This window comes from Passer montanus, unplaced genomic scaffold (assembly GCF_014805655.1).
Source record: "Passer montanus isolate IOZ18808 unplaced genomic scaffold, ASM1480565v1 scaffold30, whole genome shotgun sequence".
Classification (NCBI taxonomy): Eukaryota; Metazoa; Chordata; class Aves; order Passeriformes; family Passeridae; genus Passer; species Passer montanus.
The window spans coordinates 5,491,382-5,509,995 of record NW_024367708.1 but is presented as its reverse complement, the minus strand read 5'-3'; the positions used below and the strand labels follow the sequence as shown (position 1 = coordinate 5,509,995).

Sequence of the window (18,614 nt, the reverse complement as noted above, 5' to 3'; positions counted from 1 at the left end):
TCTCTACTTCTTCCCCCTCAGCAGCTTAGGGGGGCAGCGAATGGGGATTTATCACACATTCTCTGCCACTCCTTCCTCCTCAGGAGCAGGACTCCTCACACTTGCCCTGCTCCAGAGTGCTGCCCCTCCCAGAGGAGAAAGCTCTCTGCCACCTTCTCCAATCTGGGTCTTTCCCACGGGTGCAGTTCTTCAGGAACAGACTGCTCCAGCATGGGCCCCTCCCGCAGGGTGTAGTCCTTCAGGAACAGGCTGTTCTAGCATGGGTCTCCTGCTGAAGTCCTGCCAGCAAACTGTCTTCACTCTTGGCTTCTCTCTCTGTAGGTCCACAGGTCCCTGCCAGGAGCCTACTCCAGCGTTGGCTTCCCATGGAGTCACAGTCTCCTTTGATCTTTCGCTGCTCCAGTGTAGCATTCTCCAAGGGCTGCAGGTGGATCCAGAATGCTCTTGGGCTCCCATGGAGTCACAGTCTCCTGTGATCTTCCACTGCTCCAGTGTAGTATTCTCCAAGGGCTGCAGGTGGATCTCTGCTCCAGAATGGATCTCCGTGGGCTGCAGGGGCACAGCTGCCCCACCATTCTTGCACCACGGGCTGGGAATCCCACCAGTGGAATCTCCCCTCCTTCTTTACTGACCTTGGTGTCTGCAGGGCTGTTCCCCTCATGTGTTTTTGTTCTGCTGTCCTAGCTGCCATTGCAGGTTTTTTCTTCTTCTCAAACACGTTATCCTGGAGGGGCTACCACCATCACTGCAATGTGGGTAGTGGGTCTGTCCTAGAGCTGGCTGGCATTGACTTTGTTGGACATTGGGGAAACTCTGGGAGCTTCTCATGGAAGTCAGCCCTGCAGTCCCCTTTGCTACCAAATCTTGCGACATGAACCCAGTAGAACTACTAAAATGAAGATGCTGCTCTGGGCTTTGCTCTGCATTAATAATGAACTGAAATTCTAGAACTCCTGGGTTAATTTGTCACTGTGTTGTTAGGACTTCATAATGCCAATGCTACTCTTCCTCTGAATATTGTTATCAAAAAGTTAGCTGCAGTTACTTAATGCAGCCTAACTGTTCTTCATACCTATGTGGTCTCAAGCCAATTCCAAAAATCCTACTGTTTATGCTGTCAGGCAGAGCTGTGCAGCTGCTGGTGCAGAAATACCTAGCAGATACCAGGCACAATAAATTCCAAAAATAAAGTTTGGCAGTACTGAAATAAGTAGCATCACCAGTAGCAATTAGTGAAGCAGTGCAAAAGTTGCTTTACCTGATGTATAGGAAAACGTTGCTTAAAAAAATGAGTAGAACCCCCCTGATGAGCTCAGAAACAACTCCTTCCCACACAGCTTGACTCTGTATACCTGTTGTGCTTTCTTACTTACACAGTGATTAAGTGCCTCTGTGTTCCCTTTTTCCCTTCAGATTTGTAGAACCCATATTCATAACCAAAACAAAATGCTCTCACAGACTTTTTGGAAATATATGTGATGGGTCTCACGGGTCTCTATCACACCCTTAGCTTACTTCATGTATGTCACTATTGGTGCAGGAGTCTTGCCTTATAAAGCTGTTTCTCTGAAAGGTCCTTGCTGTCTGTTTACTTTATTGACTGCTTTATATCAAAGCTTTCTGGGAAAGCATTTTCTTTTCTGTTCCCCCTGGGTCTTGTGAGTTGTTTTTTGTTTGGTTTTTTGGTTTTGTTTTTTTTTTTTTTTTTTTTTTTTTTTTTAGTAGTAGTAGAAGTAAATGCATTTAATTACTTTCAGCTATTAAATTTTAAATACTTTCCCATCCAGCTGTGTCTGTATGGATTTACATTTGAACACTGTAACTACCTAATGATTTAATTCTCTTTATAGCCACTAACAAGCTGATGAAATCTTAATATTTTAAACCGTTAGCGATTGACAAGATTAGAGTAATGTGACTCCCAGGGAGAGCAGTATTCAGTGTTTGGTCCTGTGCTGACTTTGCCTTCAGGTGTGGTATTCATTATTCCCCTGACTCCTAGGCAAAGTGGTGGTTCAAGACTTCCATGCTGAAGGAAGTCTAGTTAGGTGGAAGTTCCGAGCACCTCATTTCAAAGCAGTTGGTAATTCAGCATCTGGATGAGTATGGCTTTGAAATCCTTCCTTGCTGTGTTTATGCTTGGGTTCTTTGCTAGTTGTTATCTGGGAAGAGTTAATTGTGCTACTGGTTGCTCAGGCATTTGATACTGTCACAAGACAAAGTTCCTGTGAGCTGTGAGATGAGCAGACAAGCTGGAACATGTACAGATGTGTGTTTCCAAAGTACTAGAAAACTATTGAACATTACCTGGCAGGTATAGCAAAGCTGTTGAAATGCTACTAGGTTGCAATCTGTTTTCATTATACTCTGTCCACATTGTCTAATGAATCATGTGCATTTGTCTTTCACAGTTTTTTGGTGAATGTTCTTGTGACAAAAGGAGCCTTGAACCCCATAGTAACACTTTTTGTCTCTGCCACAGTATCACCTTCCACGTGACATGGCTCTTGGTGTCCAACTTTCTGTAAGCAGAACCTTTTTTAAGGGAAGTTTGTAGTCTGAAACCTCCCACTGCAGTTGAGAGTTTGTGGGAAAACATCAAATAGGGAAAGAAGGAACTCCTTGGTTTCAAGTAATTGAGGAATTTCTAGCCTCATTAAGGGAGCTAGAAGTTATTGCAGTGCCTGATTTTTTGGACCAAGTATACCCACATCCACTGAACTGAATAAAATCTAACTTTTCCCATCTCCCAGAGCCAGCACTGAATTCAACCACTTAGCTGCTTCTTCTTCAGTGATGGTAGAAGAAGGTGGTTATTGTAGTGAATAACTTATAAAAGTGGTGTCATCCATGGGTATCATGGTAGGTTTTAAACAAATCTGGGATGATGCTCACTTTAGGGGTCTTTATGATCTGCTATGTAGGGGTCCTGAAATCTTGATCTCTTGACTAAGGAAAACCAGACTAAAGTGTGTTCATTTCATAGTGAATCAACATGTTAGTTAATATTTTAAATTTAAAATCTTGAGAACTTCTATCTGAAACTACAGAATTTAAAAATTACCACCTTCTTATACATGGTGCATATAGAGCATTTATTTCAGTATTGCCACTTTAAATCTGCTAAAATGAAGTTCATGATCTTCTGATCTGTGTTGGAGAAGTAGATAGTGACCATAAATGGGCAAAATGCTTCAATGAGCTCTCCAACTTTCCCACCCACCCCCCAAAAGGAAATGAATGCAGAGAATGCATTAATTGTTTGGGACTGTCCACATGACAGCCTTATCTTCTCAGGCAAGCCCTTTTAAAAATAGGGTATGTGTTAAACATGATGGAGTTTTAAAAACAACATCTTTTAGAAACCTCTTACTAGAACTGCCAAATTAAGCTAAAACACAGTTTTCAGGAGAAAATACCTAGCTAATATCTGAATTTGTACTTTTGTAGTTTGTAAGAACTTGGGTTAAAGAAGTTTAAGAGGAGCTGCTGTTCCAAGCAAGCTGTAGTTTGCTAAGCCTTTCACTGTTTAGAACTGTGTCCTAAACTTGGAAACAAACTTGCATATGCTCAAAGTATAAATCTGGTAGATTAATTGTTTTACTAATCTACTTATTGAAGAGCATAAGGATCGTCATGAGACCTCTGTACTGACACTTCTGTGGGTTGCAGAGTACTCAAGCTGGGTGAATTTGAGCTGTACCTGAAAGGTGGAAAAGCATCAAGCCTGACTGACCTAAACATAGGAGCAAAATACTGAGTACAAGAATTCTCCTTGTGCTGTGCTGTCACTGCCATCCCTGAAGTTCTTGGATACACACCACTCTCAAGTGCTTGCATAAAGAAAGGCACCCTATTGTCTGCTCAGGCATCTAAACCATCGCGTAACTCTTTGACATTCTTTCCTGTTAAGTAACTTGATCCACCTTCTATCATTATACTGCTTACTTAAATTTGGATATTTGGCGTAAAAGCACCTTGTGTGTGTGTGTAGCACACAGAATGTGTTAGGTGATCCACAAGTTTCCAGCTTGTTATCTGATAACAAATAGATACTGTGATGGATGTGTTAGGTGATCCACAAGTTTCCAGCTGCAAATAGATACTGTGATGATTTGCTAAGTGTATGCTGTGCAACTCTGGTATTTTTTTTCTGCTTGTTGACTGTATCAAAACTCATCAGTGTAAGTAATTCCTGAGTTGGTCTTCAGTAAGAATTATTTTGAAAACTGAATTTGATTTCATTTTAGCTTACCTATCTAAAAAAATGATCTCTCTTCAGGGTGGTGTAGTAGTAGTAGTCTTCAGCTTTGTCTTCGGCAGGAGTATGTGATCTCCCCAATGTGTGGCATGAGGCTGAATGTCAGAGCAAAATACATGCACTGCTTTGTAGCAGTTCTTTAGAAGCAAACCTAGCTGCGTCTTGACCAGTCATCTGGGAAAAATATAGGCTGGGCAAGCAGGAGGAAGACTGTCTCCTGAAAGCAAAACTTTATTCTATGCAATCCTTTAATGTTCCTCTATGCAACTTTAATGTGTTTTCTGATGCTTTAAGCTTGGCTAAATCCATGAGCCTGTAGAGAAGTAGTGTGAAAGCACTAGCAGCCAGGGATAGCAGTTAGCTTGAAGCTCCAAAAACTGCTTTACTGAAACTTTTTTTTGCCAGCCCCTGTGTTCCAGCTTTCTGCTACTGGGCTTGTGTTGGCCCAGACATGCAGCAGAATGAATTGGAGTTGCTGGCAGATGCTTATTACTGCCTGCTGAGAACCTGACTTGGAGTTTTCTAAACTGTTATTTTTAGACTGTACAGTAAGTGCAGATGGGTTATAGAAATGCTTAGTAATTTGGCTGTTACTCCTTTCTCTTTGAGATAGCATTTCTCTTGGCTGAAAATCCTCCTTATTTCTGTAAAAACAAAGATATCAGTATTCCTTTAGCAGTAAGTCAGCTGATGGAGGCAGATTCTTCTGTTCTAGAGTCTAAATACCTCTAGCATACACAAAGTCAGCAAATTTCTTGTGTGACTGCATAAGTTGAATGACACTGAGCTGTTTTTTTATCTTTTTATTGGAAAGATGCATTTTTAATGGTGAAAACTGGCAAGTGGATCTCTGTCACCAGAGTGGAAAGCTGCAGAATGCAGCAGTTTTAGAAGTACAACAGGTCCGAATGATTAGCACTGGACTAACTGCATGGCAGTAAAAACATTTATAGCAGTTAAAGGAAAACAATTTTTTCCCTCTCCCACCCTTCTTTCTAGTTGAGAATAGTTACGGATATCTGCACTTTGGCTGGCATTTGGTTGGGTTTTTTTTAAAGATAAGAACTTTGTCTCCTTGCAAATGCCTGGTACATAGCAGGATATGATATGCAGCTTGTTTTGTCTCTGTTCATGTTTCACTGCTGTGGCTGGGTTCTCCTATCTTGTGGATATGCAAGTTAACACTAACTAAAAGGAAACTCATTCCAATTGCTCCTCATTTTTTCTCACATTGCATTGCTTTCTTATTGATAGATGTCAAACTCCCAATAATTAGCAAAGCGCAGGGTGTTGATTTCCGAACAGTATCCCGTTTCTCTTTTGTTTGCTTTGAAGTGTCCGTAGCTTGTTGATGAGTGGGGTGCATTATTCAAATTCAGCAGTGCGGACGCTTCCAGCCCCGAGTCAGGAAATACTTTTGAAGAATAACAGCCGCACGGATTTCTGGCTCTGCTGTGATATCATGAAACGAGCCTGAGGAAGTGCCGTGACAGCACTGCCAGCCCTTTGTGAGAGGGGGATCCTTTCTGCACTCTCTTATCCCAGGAGTCTGTTCCTGACTCTTTGGTGTTCATGACACTGAGGTTTGGTGACAGCTCTGCTTGGACATGCCTCTGCTTCTGAGCTGGATCTCACACCAGAAGGTACTGACTGCTCCTGTCGTGTGTGTGTGTGTGTGTGGGAAGTTCATTCAGCTCCTGGCTCTTTGTGCAGTGGAAGGGATCTGCCACTGCACTTTGCGTGGGGATGGAGTGAGAGGGGTTGAGCTTTTTCCTTGTCTTGAAAGTAATTGCCTTGCTAGAAATGTTGTCATTAAGTAGCCACATTTGTTAGGCATGTTTGTTAGATAAGTAATTCACAGTCACACTTAGGTTTATAAACCTTACGGTATGATGAGGGGCTTTGCTTTGTTAATAAATTCCAGACTGAAATTGTCCATGTGGAAGCTAGACACAAATTAGAACGAGCTGCAGCTTCTCTGCACAGTGAAATTCTCTTCATCTGTGGAAATAATGGAATCCAGACAGTGAATTTTGTTCTTTGCAATATCCATAGCATTCAAGTTCTAAGTTTGGATTAAAATTGAAAGCACTACTCAGTAATTACAAAGGGATGCATTTGAAAGTTATCCCTCCAGCCAAAAGGGGACATTCACCTTTCTTCACTGGAGGCTCTTGTAAATTCAAAGGGTTGTTTTTGGTTTTTTTTTAATGTTTCCACTTCTGTCACTGCTGTTCAAGAAAGCATGTAGTGTTACAATGGAGATGCTCTGCCCTTTCTAGACATGTGACAAAATGTTCTATTGTTACGCTGCATCAGGCATGATTTAGTAGGCTCAACAGTCTCTCTGTTTTGCAACTTAAAGATATTGGTGATAAATACTCATAACTGAAGTTCTGTTTTTGAGGTTTTAAAGGTTGTGGCAGTTGGAATTAATTTTAGCAAAATCTAGTTACATGACATGAGATGAATTTGGTGGTAATTACTTTTCTGCAGTTCTCCCTTTGGCTTTAATCTACACTTTGGTCAGAGGAAAGACCTTGCATTCCTTGTATTACTTAAAGTGATGTTCCTTTCTAACATGAAGATACCATTCTGTGTAGAACACAGTGAAGTGTCTTGATGTATAGTAGAATATTTCTTGGCAGTACTAATCACATGCCCTTTGTGCAGTGTGCTGCTAATGCATGAGGAAGGTGTTTGCTCTCCTTTATGAATTCACACTGTTACAGGTCTAGTCACAAGGGACACAACTACATCTAGCCCTTGAATTGCAGAGCAGGAATTAGCTGAGTGCTGCCACCTTATTCTACAGTGTCTGGCCAAATGGACGATGTGCTGCAGTAGCTCAAAAGGTCTCTAAGCAAGATCGTAAGTGTGGGGTACAAATAGAGGAGATTGGGGATTATCTGGTTTAAACTGGTGCTGTCATTAGTTGTGACTATCAAAACTCTTACTGCCTGCGGTAAATGAATTTTGTGTCAGTGTCATGCTTTATTTATTATGTTGCTTTTTCTGATTGGAATGTAATTGTAGGTGATGCAGAGCTTGGCTGGTGCCATCTGTTCTCATTTGAGTACAGCTAACTTTTGCTTTTTTAATCCCCACGTAATGAATATGGTCTGTTTGGGTTAAGACTGGTTCATACAATCTTAGGCTAGTCAGATGTGAATTAAAAAATTGATTTGGGTTCTCAAGTGTGAGTTTTTTTTTTTTCTTTTTCTGTAATTACTCTTACTAGATTAAATATATTTCCCTGGAGGAAAATATTGCCTTTTCAGTGACATTATGGAGCACTTGTTACTTGCCTCTTACTTTGCAGTCTTGTTTGGTTGGTTTTGGTATTCGGGTTTGGTTTTTTGGTTTCTTTTTTCTCAACCAAATTTTGTAGTGTTGTTCACACTGAAGAGCCAAACTAGTATCACAATTTAGTTTTGTACTTATGGTACCCACTGTCCATCCTTGTCTTATTGGCCTCTTGCATTTGGGGGCATTGTTTGGAACAGGCCTGAGGAAGGATCTCTGCTCTTGAGATCTCTTAGCTTTGTTCAGAGATTGAGGAGTTACTGTGGGCACCGTTTCAAGGGTCTTAAAGTACATATGCTGCTGTTTCTTCCTGACAGGCATGGATACTCTTGACATCCTGGAGGGGAAGAAAGCTCACCTGAAGCCCTCAGATCCATTTTGTTTGATTTCAGGTTATTAATACCTGAGAAGATTCAGTGTACCTGTTGCTGTTCAAGCATGAGGTCTCTGCTGCATTGGAGAAAGCTTTGTGTGCTGTTCCAGCACGTTTGAGTAGGTGTATTGGGGTGGAGGGTAATTTTCTTGTTCTGATTCATGGAACAGTCTGCTGCTACTCAGCAGTATAGGGAAATTCATGAGAAAAAAAAGCTATAATCATGCCCTACATTATGTTTCTGTGTTTGGGAACTGGTGTTCCAGCACTTTCTGGACTGAGAAGCCCTGTGCAACTCCCTTGGAACATAGTCATTTCCTTCTCTGTCCTCCAACAATATTTGGAAAAAGATGATAGGCCCCTGGGATTTGGGAGAGGCAAAATCTGGGAGAATTAAGTCTTCTTGAATTGTCCCACCATGGGGTTTGTTTGGGCTGGAAGTGTTCTTCTCTTGCCCTGAGAATACACTGTGTAGCCCTGTCTCATCCAGTCTTTCTTCTTGACGTAACTGTCTTAAAGGCTTGAAAAAAAAAATTGAGTATGTTAAATAGATCAATTGCTTAAACATTTTAAGGATTTAATTTCTTTTTATTCAGGTGAATACTGAAAACCTATACAATAACTCATTTAACCTTATAATTTTGCTGTACTATAATAGCTGGTAGTAAATGTCCAGGAAGATTGTTAATGGCCCTGTGGATTTCAGGAGTAAGAATCCCATTTCTCCCCTCTGGCTGCTTAATTTAATGGGACTTCTGCAGGGAAATATTAGAACTTGGAAACACATTAGTAAGTTTTGACTGTTTCAAGAGTCTGTCACCTTAATATTCATAAACTGATTTCTGAAAGTAGTTAAGGATTTTTATCAAGTAATTCAGTATTTTAAAAGCTCAATTCTGCTTATTATCTTGTCTAACTTTGCCCTGCAATTTTGACATTAAGAGATAATAAACTGACATCCAAATCCAAAAAAGTTACCCAACTTCTATGGTGAAACTGTTGACTGGGTTTCTTGATACACAGAGGACTGAGATGTCAAAACCCAATGATATATGTCAAAGAAATGTGTAAAAAGCCATACTGGGATGTGTGATTGATAACTATGTAACTTTTTCTGCATCTTGAATTTCAGGAAAACACAGATGCAAAATGTTATTTAGTTTCTTGATCCCACTTAGCAGTTTTGCTCAAAGTCCAGACTTTACATGAAAATACTGTATTCTCCTCAGGTACATCTCACAAGTAGCTCTTGATTCTGGATAAGAAGGTGTCACTCTGGCATTGAGGAGAGTCAGGTCTAACAGCATGGGCTGGCACATTGTCAGTCACTGAGTACATCAGCAGCACACAGTTACTCCTGTACACTAAAAACCAGTAAAATTCATGTGCACAACTCGTAGCCTGGCAATGTTAGTATCTGTCTTGAGTGTTATAGTTGAAGCTGTTTTTTACACCATGCTAGTGAGAGTACCCATGAAACAACTAACAAGCATCTGGAACTGGTTCTGGGCTGTCTGACAGATATTAACTATCATTTGTGAATCCCGGTATTGCATTACATTGTTTTTCTCTTCATCTCTCTATAAGAAAAGTATTCATATTCAATCATAGAGATTAAACAGCTCTTAAAATGTTCACTTTGATATTTTATTTTAGTCTGTCTATAGGTTGAAAAGAAGAGAAAAAGTGAGTGCTGATGAGAGAGCACCCAAAAAAATAACATAGTCTGTAAAAAAGTTTACCTAAACAAAGCAGGGAATAAGGATTGTTTGGGCTGTATGAGCTGAAACCCCTGCTCTAATGCCAGGATCCCTTTATGCACAAGTGAAAATACTGTAGCAATTTATGTATTGCAAAAGCTTTTTAAGGAGCAGAGATACTGAAATAATAATTGTAGCTGAAATGTAGTGTCTGAAGAGCATACACAATCTGGAAAAGATGGAAATAAAAGTGATAAACTGCAGGATACTTAGGGTGGTGGGTTGTTCTGAGTAGAATTGCAATTGCTTAAAACTCTGTGCATTTGTGAGGGAGATCTCTGACAGAAGAGGGAATAGATGGGTATTACTGTTGGGGTAGAATTGGTACTGTATTATCCCCAGCCTATTTTGACATTTGCTGGTTGGGGATAAAGGGGGAAATACGTGTTAGGAGGCTGTTGAGTATTTTTAGAAAGACTTGGGTATATCCAGTGTTTTTGTCTCAGTGGTGATGGGCAGGAGGCAAAACCCAGTTATTGGAGTGGAAGTGATGGTACACTTCTAAAAAAATTAAATTGCTGATTAAACAGCTGACAGTAGTTACTCTAGTTGATTGTGTAAAATGTATGCATTTTGAATATAATTATCATTTCTCATTGTACTTTGAATAGATATATACGTGAATTGCCCTGTAAGAGCTTCTGGATTCTAAAAAGGGAAATTTTAATTAAAAGGTAGCCTGTTTGTGAATTTTGTTAAAATAGAGAACTAAGGAATTTAAACTCTAGAGTTTCTTTAAGCACAGGCCATAGAGAGAATAAGAGACCAATTAGTGGAAAAAGAGCTCCATCTTGGAGTACAAACAGGCAGGTGCAAGGTGAGGGTTTTGCATGTCCAGCTGAACTGCCATGGCTGGGAGGAAGTGCACCTTGGATGATGGCAAAGCAGCCTGGTAGTGAAAATGAGGGAAGAACAGTTCCACTCTGGTATCTGTGTCAGATCTAGACTTGGCTTTTGGCCTCACTGAAAACTGAGATGATGGTGACGTCTAAAGGGATAGAAGCCAAAGGGTCAGCAGACCTTAGGGTAATTGAACTTCATTTTGCAATAAATGAACTGGAAGCAAATTTGAGTTGAATGCCCAAGGGATGAGGAGTGTGTAATGGGAGATGGGGATTAAGATGAGGTAATTTTCCACTCTGACTTGCAGAAAGTGCTGGTAGGTGAGATTGCTGCCTCAATAGCAAGCTTCAGCTGGTATCGTGTGACTGAAAGGAAGAGATACTGTAGAGAGCATGGATTATTTAAGGTGTAACTTCAAAGTTACCTTCTTTTAATAGAAACATTATTTGAAAAATATCATATTGTGGCGGGAAGCTGTATAGAATACAAAAACTGTTGGTTGATTATATTGGATTAGTTGAATGTTGAGAATTGATTTCTCTTGCAAAGAAAATTGGATTGATATTCTCTATCTCATTGTTACTAGTAACTTCCCCAATGCATTTAGTGTGATGCCATTCATTATAGTTCTAGAGAAAATGGGACATGGGAAAGAGGGTATGGTTCAGAAGAGTAGGTACTGTCAAAAGAGCAACTGTTAACACTCTGATCTACAGTTAGTAGAGTTGGGGAAGTCCTTGTTTTCTTTTGTGAAGCCAAAATGTAAAATTAGCTCACATATTAAATATGTCGGTACTTAAAGCAGACTCCTCTCAGGGAGTTTGGGATAAAATGGAGGAAGAACCAGGTGTCTTTGAAAGACTGTGGTACAGGACTGAAATTGTGAGCTTCTTCTGGAGATATGCAGTTTGGCCCTACAGGGTAGAGCAGGTCTCTGTGCAGAGAAGAGAGATTTGTGTGTGCTGCTTAATTCTACAATGACTGGGGCAGCAGGGAAGTGTGACCTTAAGATGAACTGTGTCATAGAATAGATGGGGCAAGGTTTTTATAGTTGATAGTAAGTGAGATCTAATGCAGTTGTACTTGGTACTTCAGTAAAATGTCCATATTCTTGCTACCTCTATTCCAAAACTGTCAGTTGACACTGATGGAGATTGCTGGTCTCTCGTCCACAAAACTTCCCGAAACAGTCTTAAAAATTGAATAAGTGTCTCTGTAAAATAATAACAAAGGAACAGTGATGGCCCTTTACAGAGCACAGCAGTAAAACATGTCAATGTGGGCAGAGGACAATGGGAAAGAGAAGTAGTGTCAGTAAAAACAAACAAACAAAAAGGATGTGAACATTTGCCAATCGACCTTCTGGTAATTTAAAACCTTATGTACTGGGAGACATTCCAAGAAAAAAATTAGAAATTATTTGCTCTGCTTCCACTACATAAATTGTCCGTACAGAATTTAGACTTTACTGATTTTATATTCTTTGCCAAGAAGCTTGTGGCACTCTGCTGGGGAAATAGCTTGTGTAAACACTTACCTTAACAAATGCTTGATGCATCACTGTCTCTGCTGTCTCATTTGTGGTTACTAAAAAGGCCTCTCACACTGTCCCCTTAGGTTCCTGATGTCATCAGCAGCATAAGACAAGTCTCTAAAGCAGCACTGAAAGAAGATGCCAAACCAGCTAAGGATAGTGAAGATGCCTTCTACGACTCTCAAAAATTTGAGGTCTTGTACTGTGGGAAGGTGACAGTGGCTCACAAGAAAGCTCCCTCCACACTAATTGACGACTGCATAGAGAAATTCAGCCTTCACGAGCGCCAGCGCCTGAAACTGTTAAACGAGCAGCGCAATAATGAGTCGAGTTTGGACTTGCCCCTGTGTGAAGAAAATGTGCCAGCTTCTCCTCTGGACAGCCCTTTTGAGGAGCTGGACAGCCCCAACAGCACCTCAGGGCGGGCTGCAATGTTTACAATTGGCAGCCAGACCAACTTGACCAACCTGGCCAGCACTCGTGGCTTCTTTCCAGAGAGGATTTTGGAGGACTCTGGCTTTGACGAGCAGCAGGAGTTCCGCTCCCGGTGCAGCAGCGTCACTGCAGTGATGCAGAGAAGGGTTCACGACACAAACCTGAAAACACAGTCCCGCAGAAGACACGCAAGTGCTCCCAGCCACGTTCAGCCCTCTGATTCTGAGAAGAACAGGACAATGTTGTTCCAGGTGTGTTCTAGGACGAGCAGTTTCCTGTTATCTTCTTCCCCTCTGCATTTTGAGACAAGATTTGCAAGATAAATTATATGGATCCAGTATGGCTTCATTATTTATCATAAATACTTTCGTATCTGTTCAGAAATGGTTGGAACACAAGTAGCTGAACTTTCACCTCAACTCATGAGCTCAGGCAAATTTTAAGAAAAAGTAATTATTTATGGAGTAATCACTTAAAGGAGCAGAGTTTTTAGTGAAATAAGTATTTTATATGCAGTTCTGGATTGTCTGTGTTGGTGGTATTTAGAACCTAGCTGAAAAATATGAATATTCTTTCAAAAAGAGGCTCAGTGAAAACTACCATGCAAAGAAAACCTCTCTTTTCTGCACTTAAAAAGAAAAAACTTTACATGAAACTTACACAGCCTTGTGTTTGAGCCAGTCTCTTTTTGATAATTTATATTAATGACTCCTCCTTACCAGATGAGTATTCAAACATCTCTGCACTGAAGGCTTCTTCCTTCAGACTCCAGTGGTTTTTTCTTCTCTTACCTGAAATGCATTTCACATCTTTGGAACTTGTTTTGGGAAAACAGAAGGACACATAAAGGAGGTGACCCTTAAAAGGAAGAATCTTTGGACCTTAAAATAACAGTGGGCTAAATGCCTGGATTTTGTCTTTCCATTTGTTTTAAGGATCATTCTTATTTTTATTCTCTTGGAGAAATGATATCTGAAGTAAGAATGCATTGCCCTTCAGAAAGCCACAGCTTACCACTAGTAATGAACAGGATTTAGCTGAAAAAATCTGAGGTCTGTAGAATAAATTCCATGGGCTTGAGGAGCAGTTTGGGAAAGCTGAAAGGTAGTTTGCTGCAGAAGCTACTCTTTCTCATTTGGAATTACTACAAACCAAAAAGTATCATCTTAGTTTCTCAGTTAATCTATGATATAATTTAAAAACCAGGAATCCCTCTTTTTTAAGCTTTTAATTCAGCCACATAGTTTCCTAAAGGTTTTAGTATTGTCTGTCACACATATGATCTTTGGACTAAAATAATTCGAAGAAAAAAGGTGGAAGAGGGGAAGAAAAACTGTGGTTTTTCCAAGTAAGTTTTGTTATTCAGCTGAGTGTATTGTTCTCGCTGAAATATTCTTACTCAACATGGGCAGAATGACAGCACCCTGGCACCCTTGTTCCTGCTGAGTAAGCTGTTGTGCCAAAAGGTACTCTATGTGAGCTAGAAAGGGCAAGATTCTGACATTTTTGTTGCTGTAAATGCTATACCCCCAAGACGGTCATAAATTAGATTTATTTTTCTCTTCCTTAGGTTGGAAGGTTTGAAGTTAACCTCATCAGCCCAGATACCAAATCTGTTGTGTTTGAAAAGAATTTTAAAGATATCTCCTCATGTTCTCAGGTAAGCATTAATAAGAAGCAATATGTTGATCATCAGGAGAAAAAGAAGATTTTATTTGTTCTTCAGCTGTGTTGCCTTGCTGGTCTATAGGCAAGAGAAAAAAAGAAATGTAGAATTATTTTTCCAGAAAAGTACAGAAAATATGAGTGCAAAATAACCAGTCTGAGCTGTGTAATAGCAGCAACTTCAATCACTCATCAGCAAACAAAGTATAAACAATTTCTGATTTGGGAGAGTATTAAGTATGTTTTTGGAAGCAGGATGCTCTGAGTGTACTGTTTGTTTCTGAGCAGACAAGTTCCTCAAAACCTTCAGAGTGAAAGGAGGAGGGAATCAAATCAACCCTTCAGAATAATAGCAGTTCACATGCATCATTTCTTCTGGAGAATATGATGATAGGTGTACCTCGCTATGTTCAGTAATAAATAATTATTTCTTGTAAAGTTAAATGTCAAGGCCAAGATGTTCACCTTTCCATCTTGCTCTTGTTCAGCACTAGTGACACTTTTTGGTTTGAGGTCTTACTTTATTATCTCTTCTACATCATCACACCATCACAACATTTAAGCATGATTATTCTAGTTTAAAGTATGCTTTTGTCATTCTCTAAACCTGTATTTCACCTCCAAGTGCATTCATTTTAATGCTAATAACCAGTCTGCTCTTGCATGAGTGGGCTACCAATGCTTAGACAAATTAAGAACTAGGCAATACTTGTAACTCAAGTGGAGTCTTGAGCTACCAACTAAAGGTCCAGGTCCTTAAATTGGCTCTACATTTTAAATACAATTTGTATTGCTTTTGGTAGAAGAAAAAAGCTGCTGCAAATACAGAATGAGACAGTATAATCAAACAATGTAGTAATAGCTTTATAATAGATACAGATCAAAATGATTCTTAAAGCAGAGGTATGGAAAGCAGAATTTGCGGATGACTTGGGTCTTCTCCTGCTTTTTTGAGTGTACTGAAGTGACACTTCAACCTGGGCTCCTAGGTTGTGTATACATACTTAGAGTTGTCAAACAACACAGTCCTAACTGGAGACAACCTTTTATCTCCTGACTTTAAAGTATGGTGACCAATAAGGCCATGGAAAACCTTCAAGGCCCAGCTTTCCTTCAGGAAAATAACTTTGTACAGTAAACAGTGTCAGCTAATTGTGTATATTGGACTTCGGAGGTGTTTTTCACTCCACCTCTTCACTTTATGTGGAGAAAAGCTTCTGTTACTTTGCATTCAAGAATAACTCAAAGAGGCAGTTGCAATACTTTGAGGTTTTTGTTTGGTTTTTTCTGCGTTTTGGGTTTGTTTTTTTTTTAATGTGAAACAGTTACTTTAGAGAAGTCAAGGGGGTTCTGAGTTCAATAGAAATAAAATACTAATTTGTTCAAGACTAAGCATTGGTTGCATAAACCTCACCAGTACTTCCTTTAAGAAATTGGTGCTAGCCCCAGGGCTCCTCTGTTACGGATTTATAGGACAGTGATTTATTATGTATTGTGGGACTGTGGCTTAGGAATATTTGTCCTTCCAAACTTTACAAACAATGAAAAGGAGATGTTATTGCCAGTTTCCATTATGGATTCACTTAGTCTGGTCTAATAAAGGTATTTTTATCCTATCGCTTAAGCATGGTTGAGCTGCTGCATTCATGTAATTATCCACACTCCCTATGATTGTCAAGCAGCAGACATGATTCATGATAAACCTCTGTGTGTGCAATCTAAACTCAGATATCAGATAGCTTTAGAAGTTTTCTTGTTGAAACCTTCCCCTTGAGGGAACCCAGAACAACAGAAAATTTGGCTCTTTTGTCATGACCTCTTAAATCCACCATCTTAAGGAAATGTGATGGAAGTACTGTTGATTTAGGAACATACTGTCCTATTTGGGCTTCAGTAGGGCAAGTGTCACATCTGCCTCCCCCCTCAAATGTTCTCCTGTGGAGACTAAGAAGTCAAGACAGCAGTAGACTTGTTCAGGCACTGTCAGTAGGGAGGGAACTGGCATCTCACCAAACCATCTTTAATAATTATGTTTTCTTGCAAAACAGAGCTCAACACTTCACTGTTCTGAAGATTAACATGTGTATACAACTGACCTTTTTTTATTTTATGCTTTTGAAGACTTCATCTGTCACGAGAAAATTAAGTCAAGATTAGTTGGACTATGGTTCAGCTAATGCCATTTGTGTCATCTTAGCAGCCCGCTGCACCTTTTAAGTTTTAAGTGGCACAAAAGTGACTTTTGGAATTTTGTTTTTAAAAACAGTGTGTGGTGACAATATGTTCATGCTGTCACGTACTGGATTTCCAATTTTGTCTAGAGTGTTTTCTGTAGTGACAGGCAAGTTGCTTTGCCTCCTCCTCTCTTTTATGATACAGGTGTTTTCTTTGGAGATGGATCCAAGCAGCCATGTTCTGATTTTTGTTGTATTTGAACTTGAGGGATTAGGCTTTCATTTGGAGAAAATCTACCATTACCATACTCAGATGATAAAAACATTGGCAAGAGCTTTAACAATAGTGAGTCATGTTCCATGAATTGAGACTGGGAATATAGTGCTTCTTAGGAAGCAGCTGTCTTTGATCTTCTCAGGGCTGTTTTTAGCAAGGCAGCATTCCCTGTCAAGCTGTTGTACTAAGATCTTGGAAAAAAGTGTCAGTAGTAATGTGTAGTAAGTCTTGAAACATCTGGTATGTAACTCAGTCTCAAATAATGTATTTCAGAATTTAGTTGGAATTCTGTAGGTTGTTACTCATTCCTTTTTTTTTTCCTTTTTTCTTTTTTTTTTTTTTTGGTGTGTGGTCCTAACACAGGAAAGCAAGATTCTGCTGCTACCCTTATACTTCTCCAGTCTTGTGTTTTAGCATGGCTTATAAAATCAAATTTTCACTGTGGAGGGAATTTGAAATACAACCCAGCAGTCTTAAGTTTGCTTTGCTTCCCTGAAAATTCAATTTTGCTGATGGAATAAATTCTGGTCCAGATTTATTGCTGTATAACTTTGGTTTTGATTATATAAAGATCTTTACACAACTTAAATACAAAAAGCAGTTTAAAAATAATTCTACTACCTGTAAAATAGAACATTAGGAGTATGCATTTATAGTTGTTCAAATTTTTGGAAACTATACCTGTTTATAAAATAGTCCACTAATGTTGTTTTTAAACTCTTTTAGGGTATAAAACACGTTGATCACTTTGGTTTTATTTGCCGAGAATCTGTGGAACCTGGGTTAAGCCAGTATATTTGCTATGTGTTCCAGTGTGCAAGTGAGTCTCTGGTGAGTATTTATTAATGATCCTAACCATTTCATCAGAGCATTTCCAAGGCATTTCCTGAACAACAGGAGTCTCTGTTATTCTGCTGTGTCAGCTGAGCCCCAGTGCTCCTGTCTGCTCAGGTGCAAGACGTCAGCTGTGCACATGCAGATTTGCAGTGGGAAATGTGAACATTCTGTTCATACACAGCCATATCCTGCTGCTCTGCTGATGCAGGTATCAGTAACAAATAGATGAATCCGTATGGGTGTGTGACTGTGAGCATATTTGGGCTCTGTATTTGATTGTTACTCTTCCAGTTCTAACTGTTGAGAGACTTGGTTCCCCATTGAACATGTAAAGACATGTATTGAATCAGTAACAAAGCTGATGATAAAACCCAAACCTACCCTTCAGGGCAGGGTTTAAACTGCTGGCTGATCCTGCATGTGTCTTAAGTCTGCATCTGGCTTTAGCTTTTTCCCTGTAGTCTGTTTTGTTCCTCAGGAGAAGAAAATAGCAGCATCTGATCACAGAAGAAGAAAACCATAGTATTCATGGATATGTGTAACTATAAAAAAAGTACATTGAACATTGTATAAAGTATGTATCAATAAACTGAAGTTCCAGATATCACAGATTTTACTCATAACAGGTAGCTCAATAGTGTGAAATGCATACAGGAGATAATTTTGACTACTCCATTTTTATTTGAAGATTGTGACGCTTTAAAAGAAGTTCTTTCCTGTTCTGAAACGTGTTTGTTTGATGGTGCTGTAACAGCTGCTAACTCTTTCTGAGATAAACTTAAAAAATCACTTTTCTATTTAGCTGAAAATGTAATTTGTTAATCCATTGACTAGCTTGAGAGTGAACAGATTTGCATCAATAAAACTTCAAACAGCGAACAGCTCTAGATGTACCATGGCAGCTGAAGCTGCATTTTTGTCAAAATAGGAGCTTGCTATGAGATCAGCTTTATCATTGTAATAACAGAAAACGTGACATCTGACCTATTGATAAATCTGACCATGCATAATTCAAAGGCCTAAGTGGTGTATAAACCCCCCATGTTTTTAAGAACCTCTTTGCTCATTCTTGTGTGTATGCCCACACTGCAATATGAAATAAACGTTCCTGAGCTACTTTCGGATGCAGTCACTCAGATGGACCCTGGT

The 18,614-nt window shown here is 39.6% G+C and overlaps 1 protein-coding gene across 1 annotated transcript in view; it reads left to right on the top strand.

Annotated features, from left to right (window-relative positions):
• TBC1D4 (TBC1 domain family member 4) overlaps nucleotides 1-18,614 on the top strand; it is a 99,400-nt gene that overhangs the window by 44,575 nt on the left and 36,211 nt on the right. Inside the window, 3 exon segments of the mRNA XM_039714653.1 lie at nucleotides 12,161-12,763; nucleotides 14,083-14,172; nucleotides 17,355-17,459. Coding sequence (XP_039570587.1) covers nucleotides 12,161-12,763; nucleotides 14,083-14,172; nucleotides 17,355-17,459 — 798 coding nt within the window.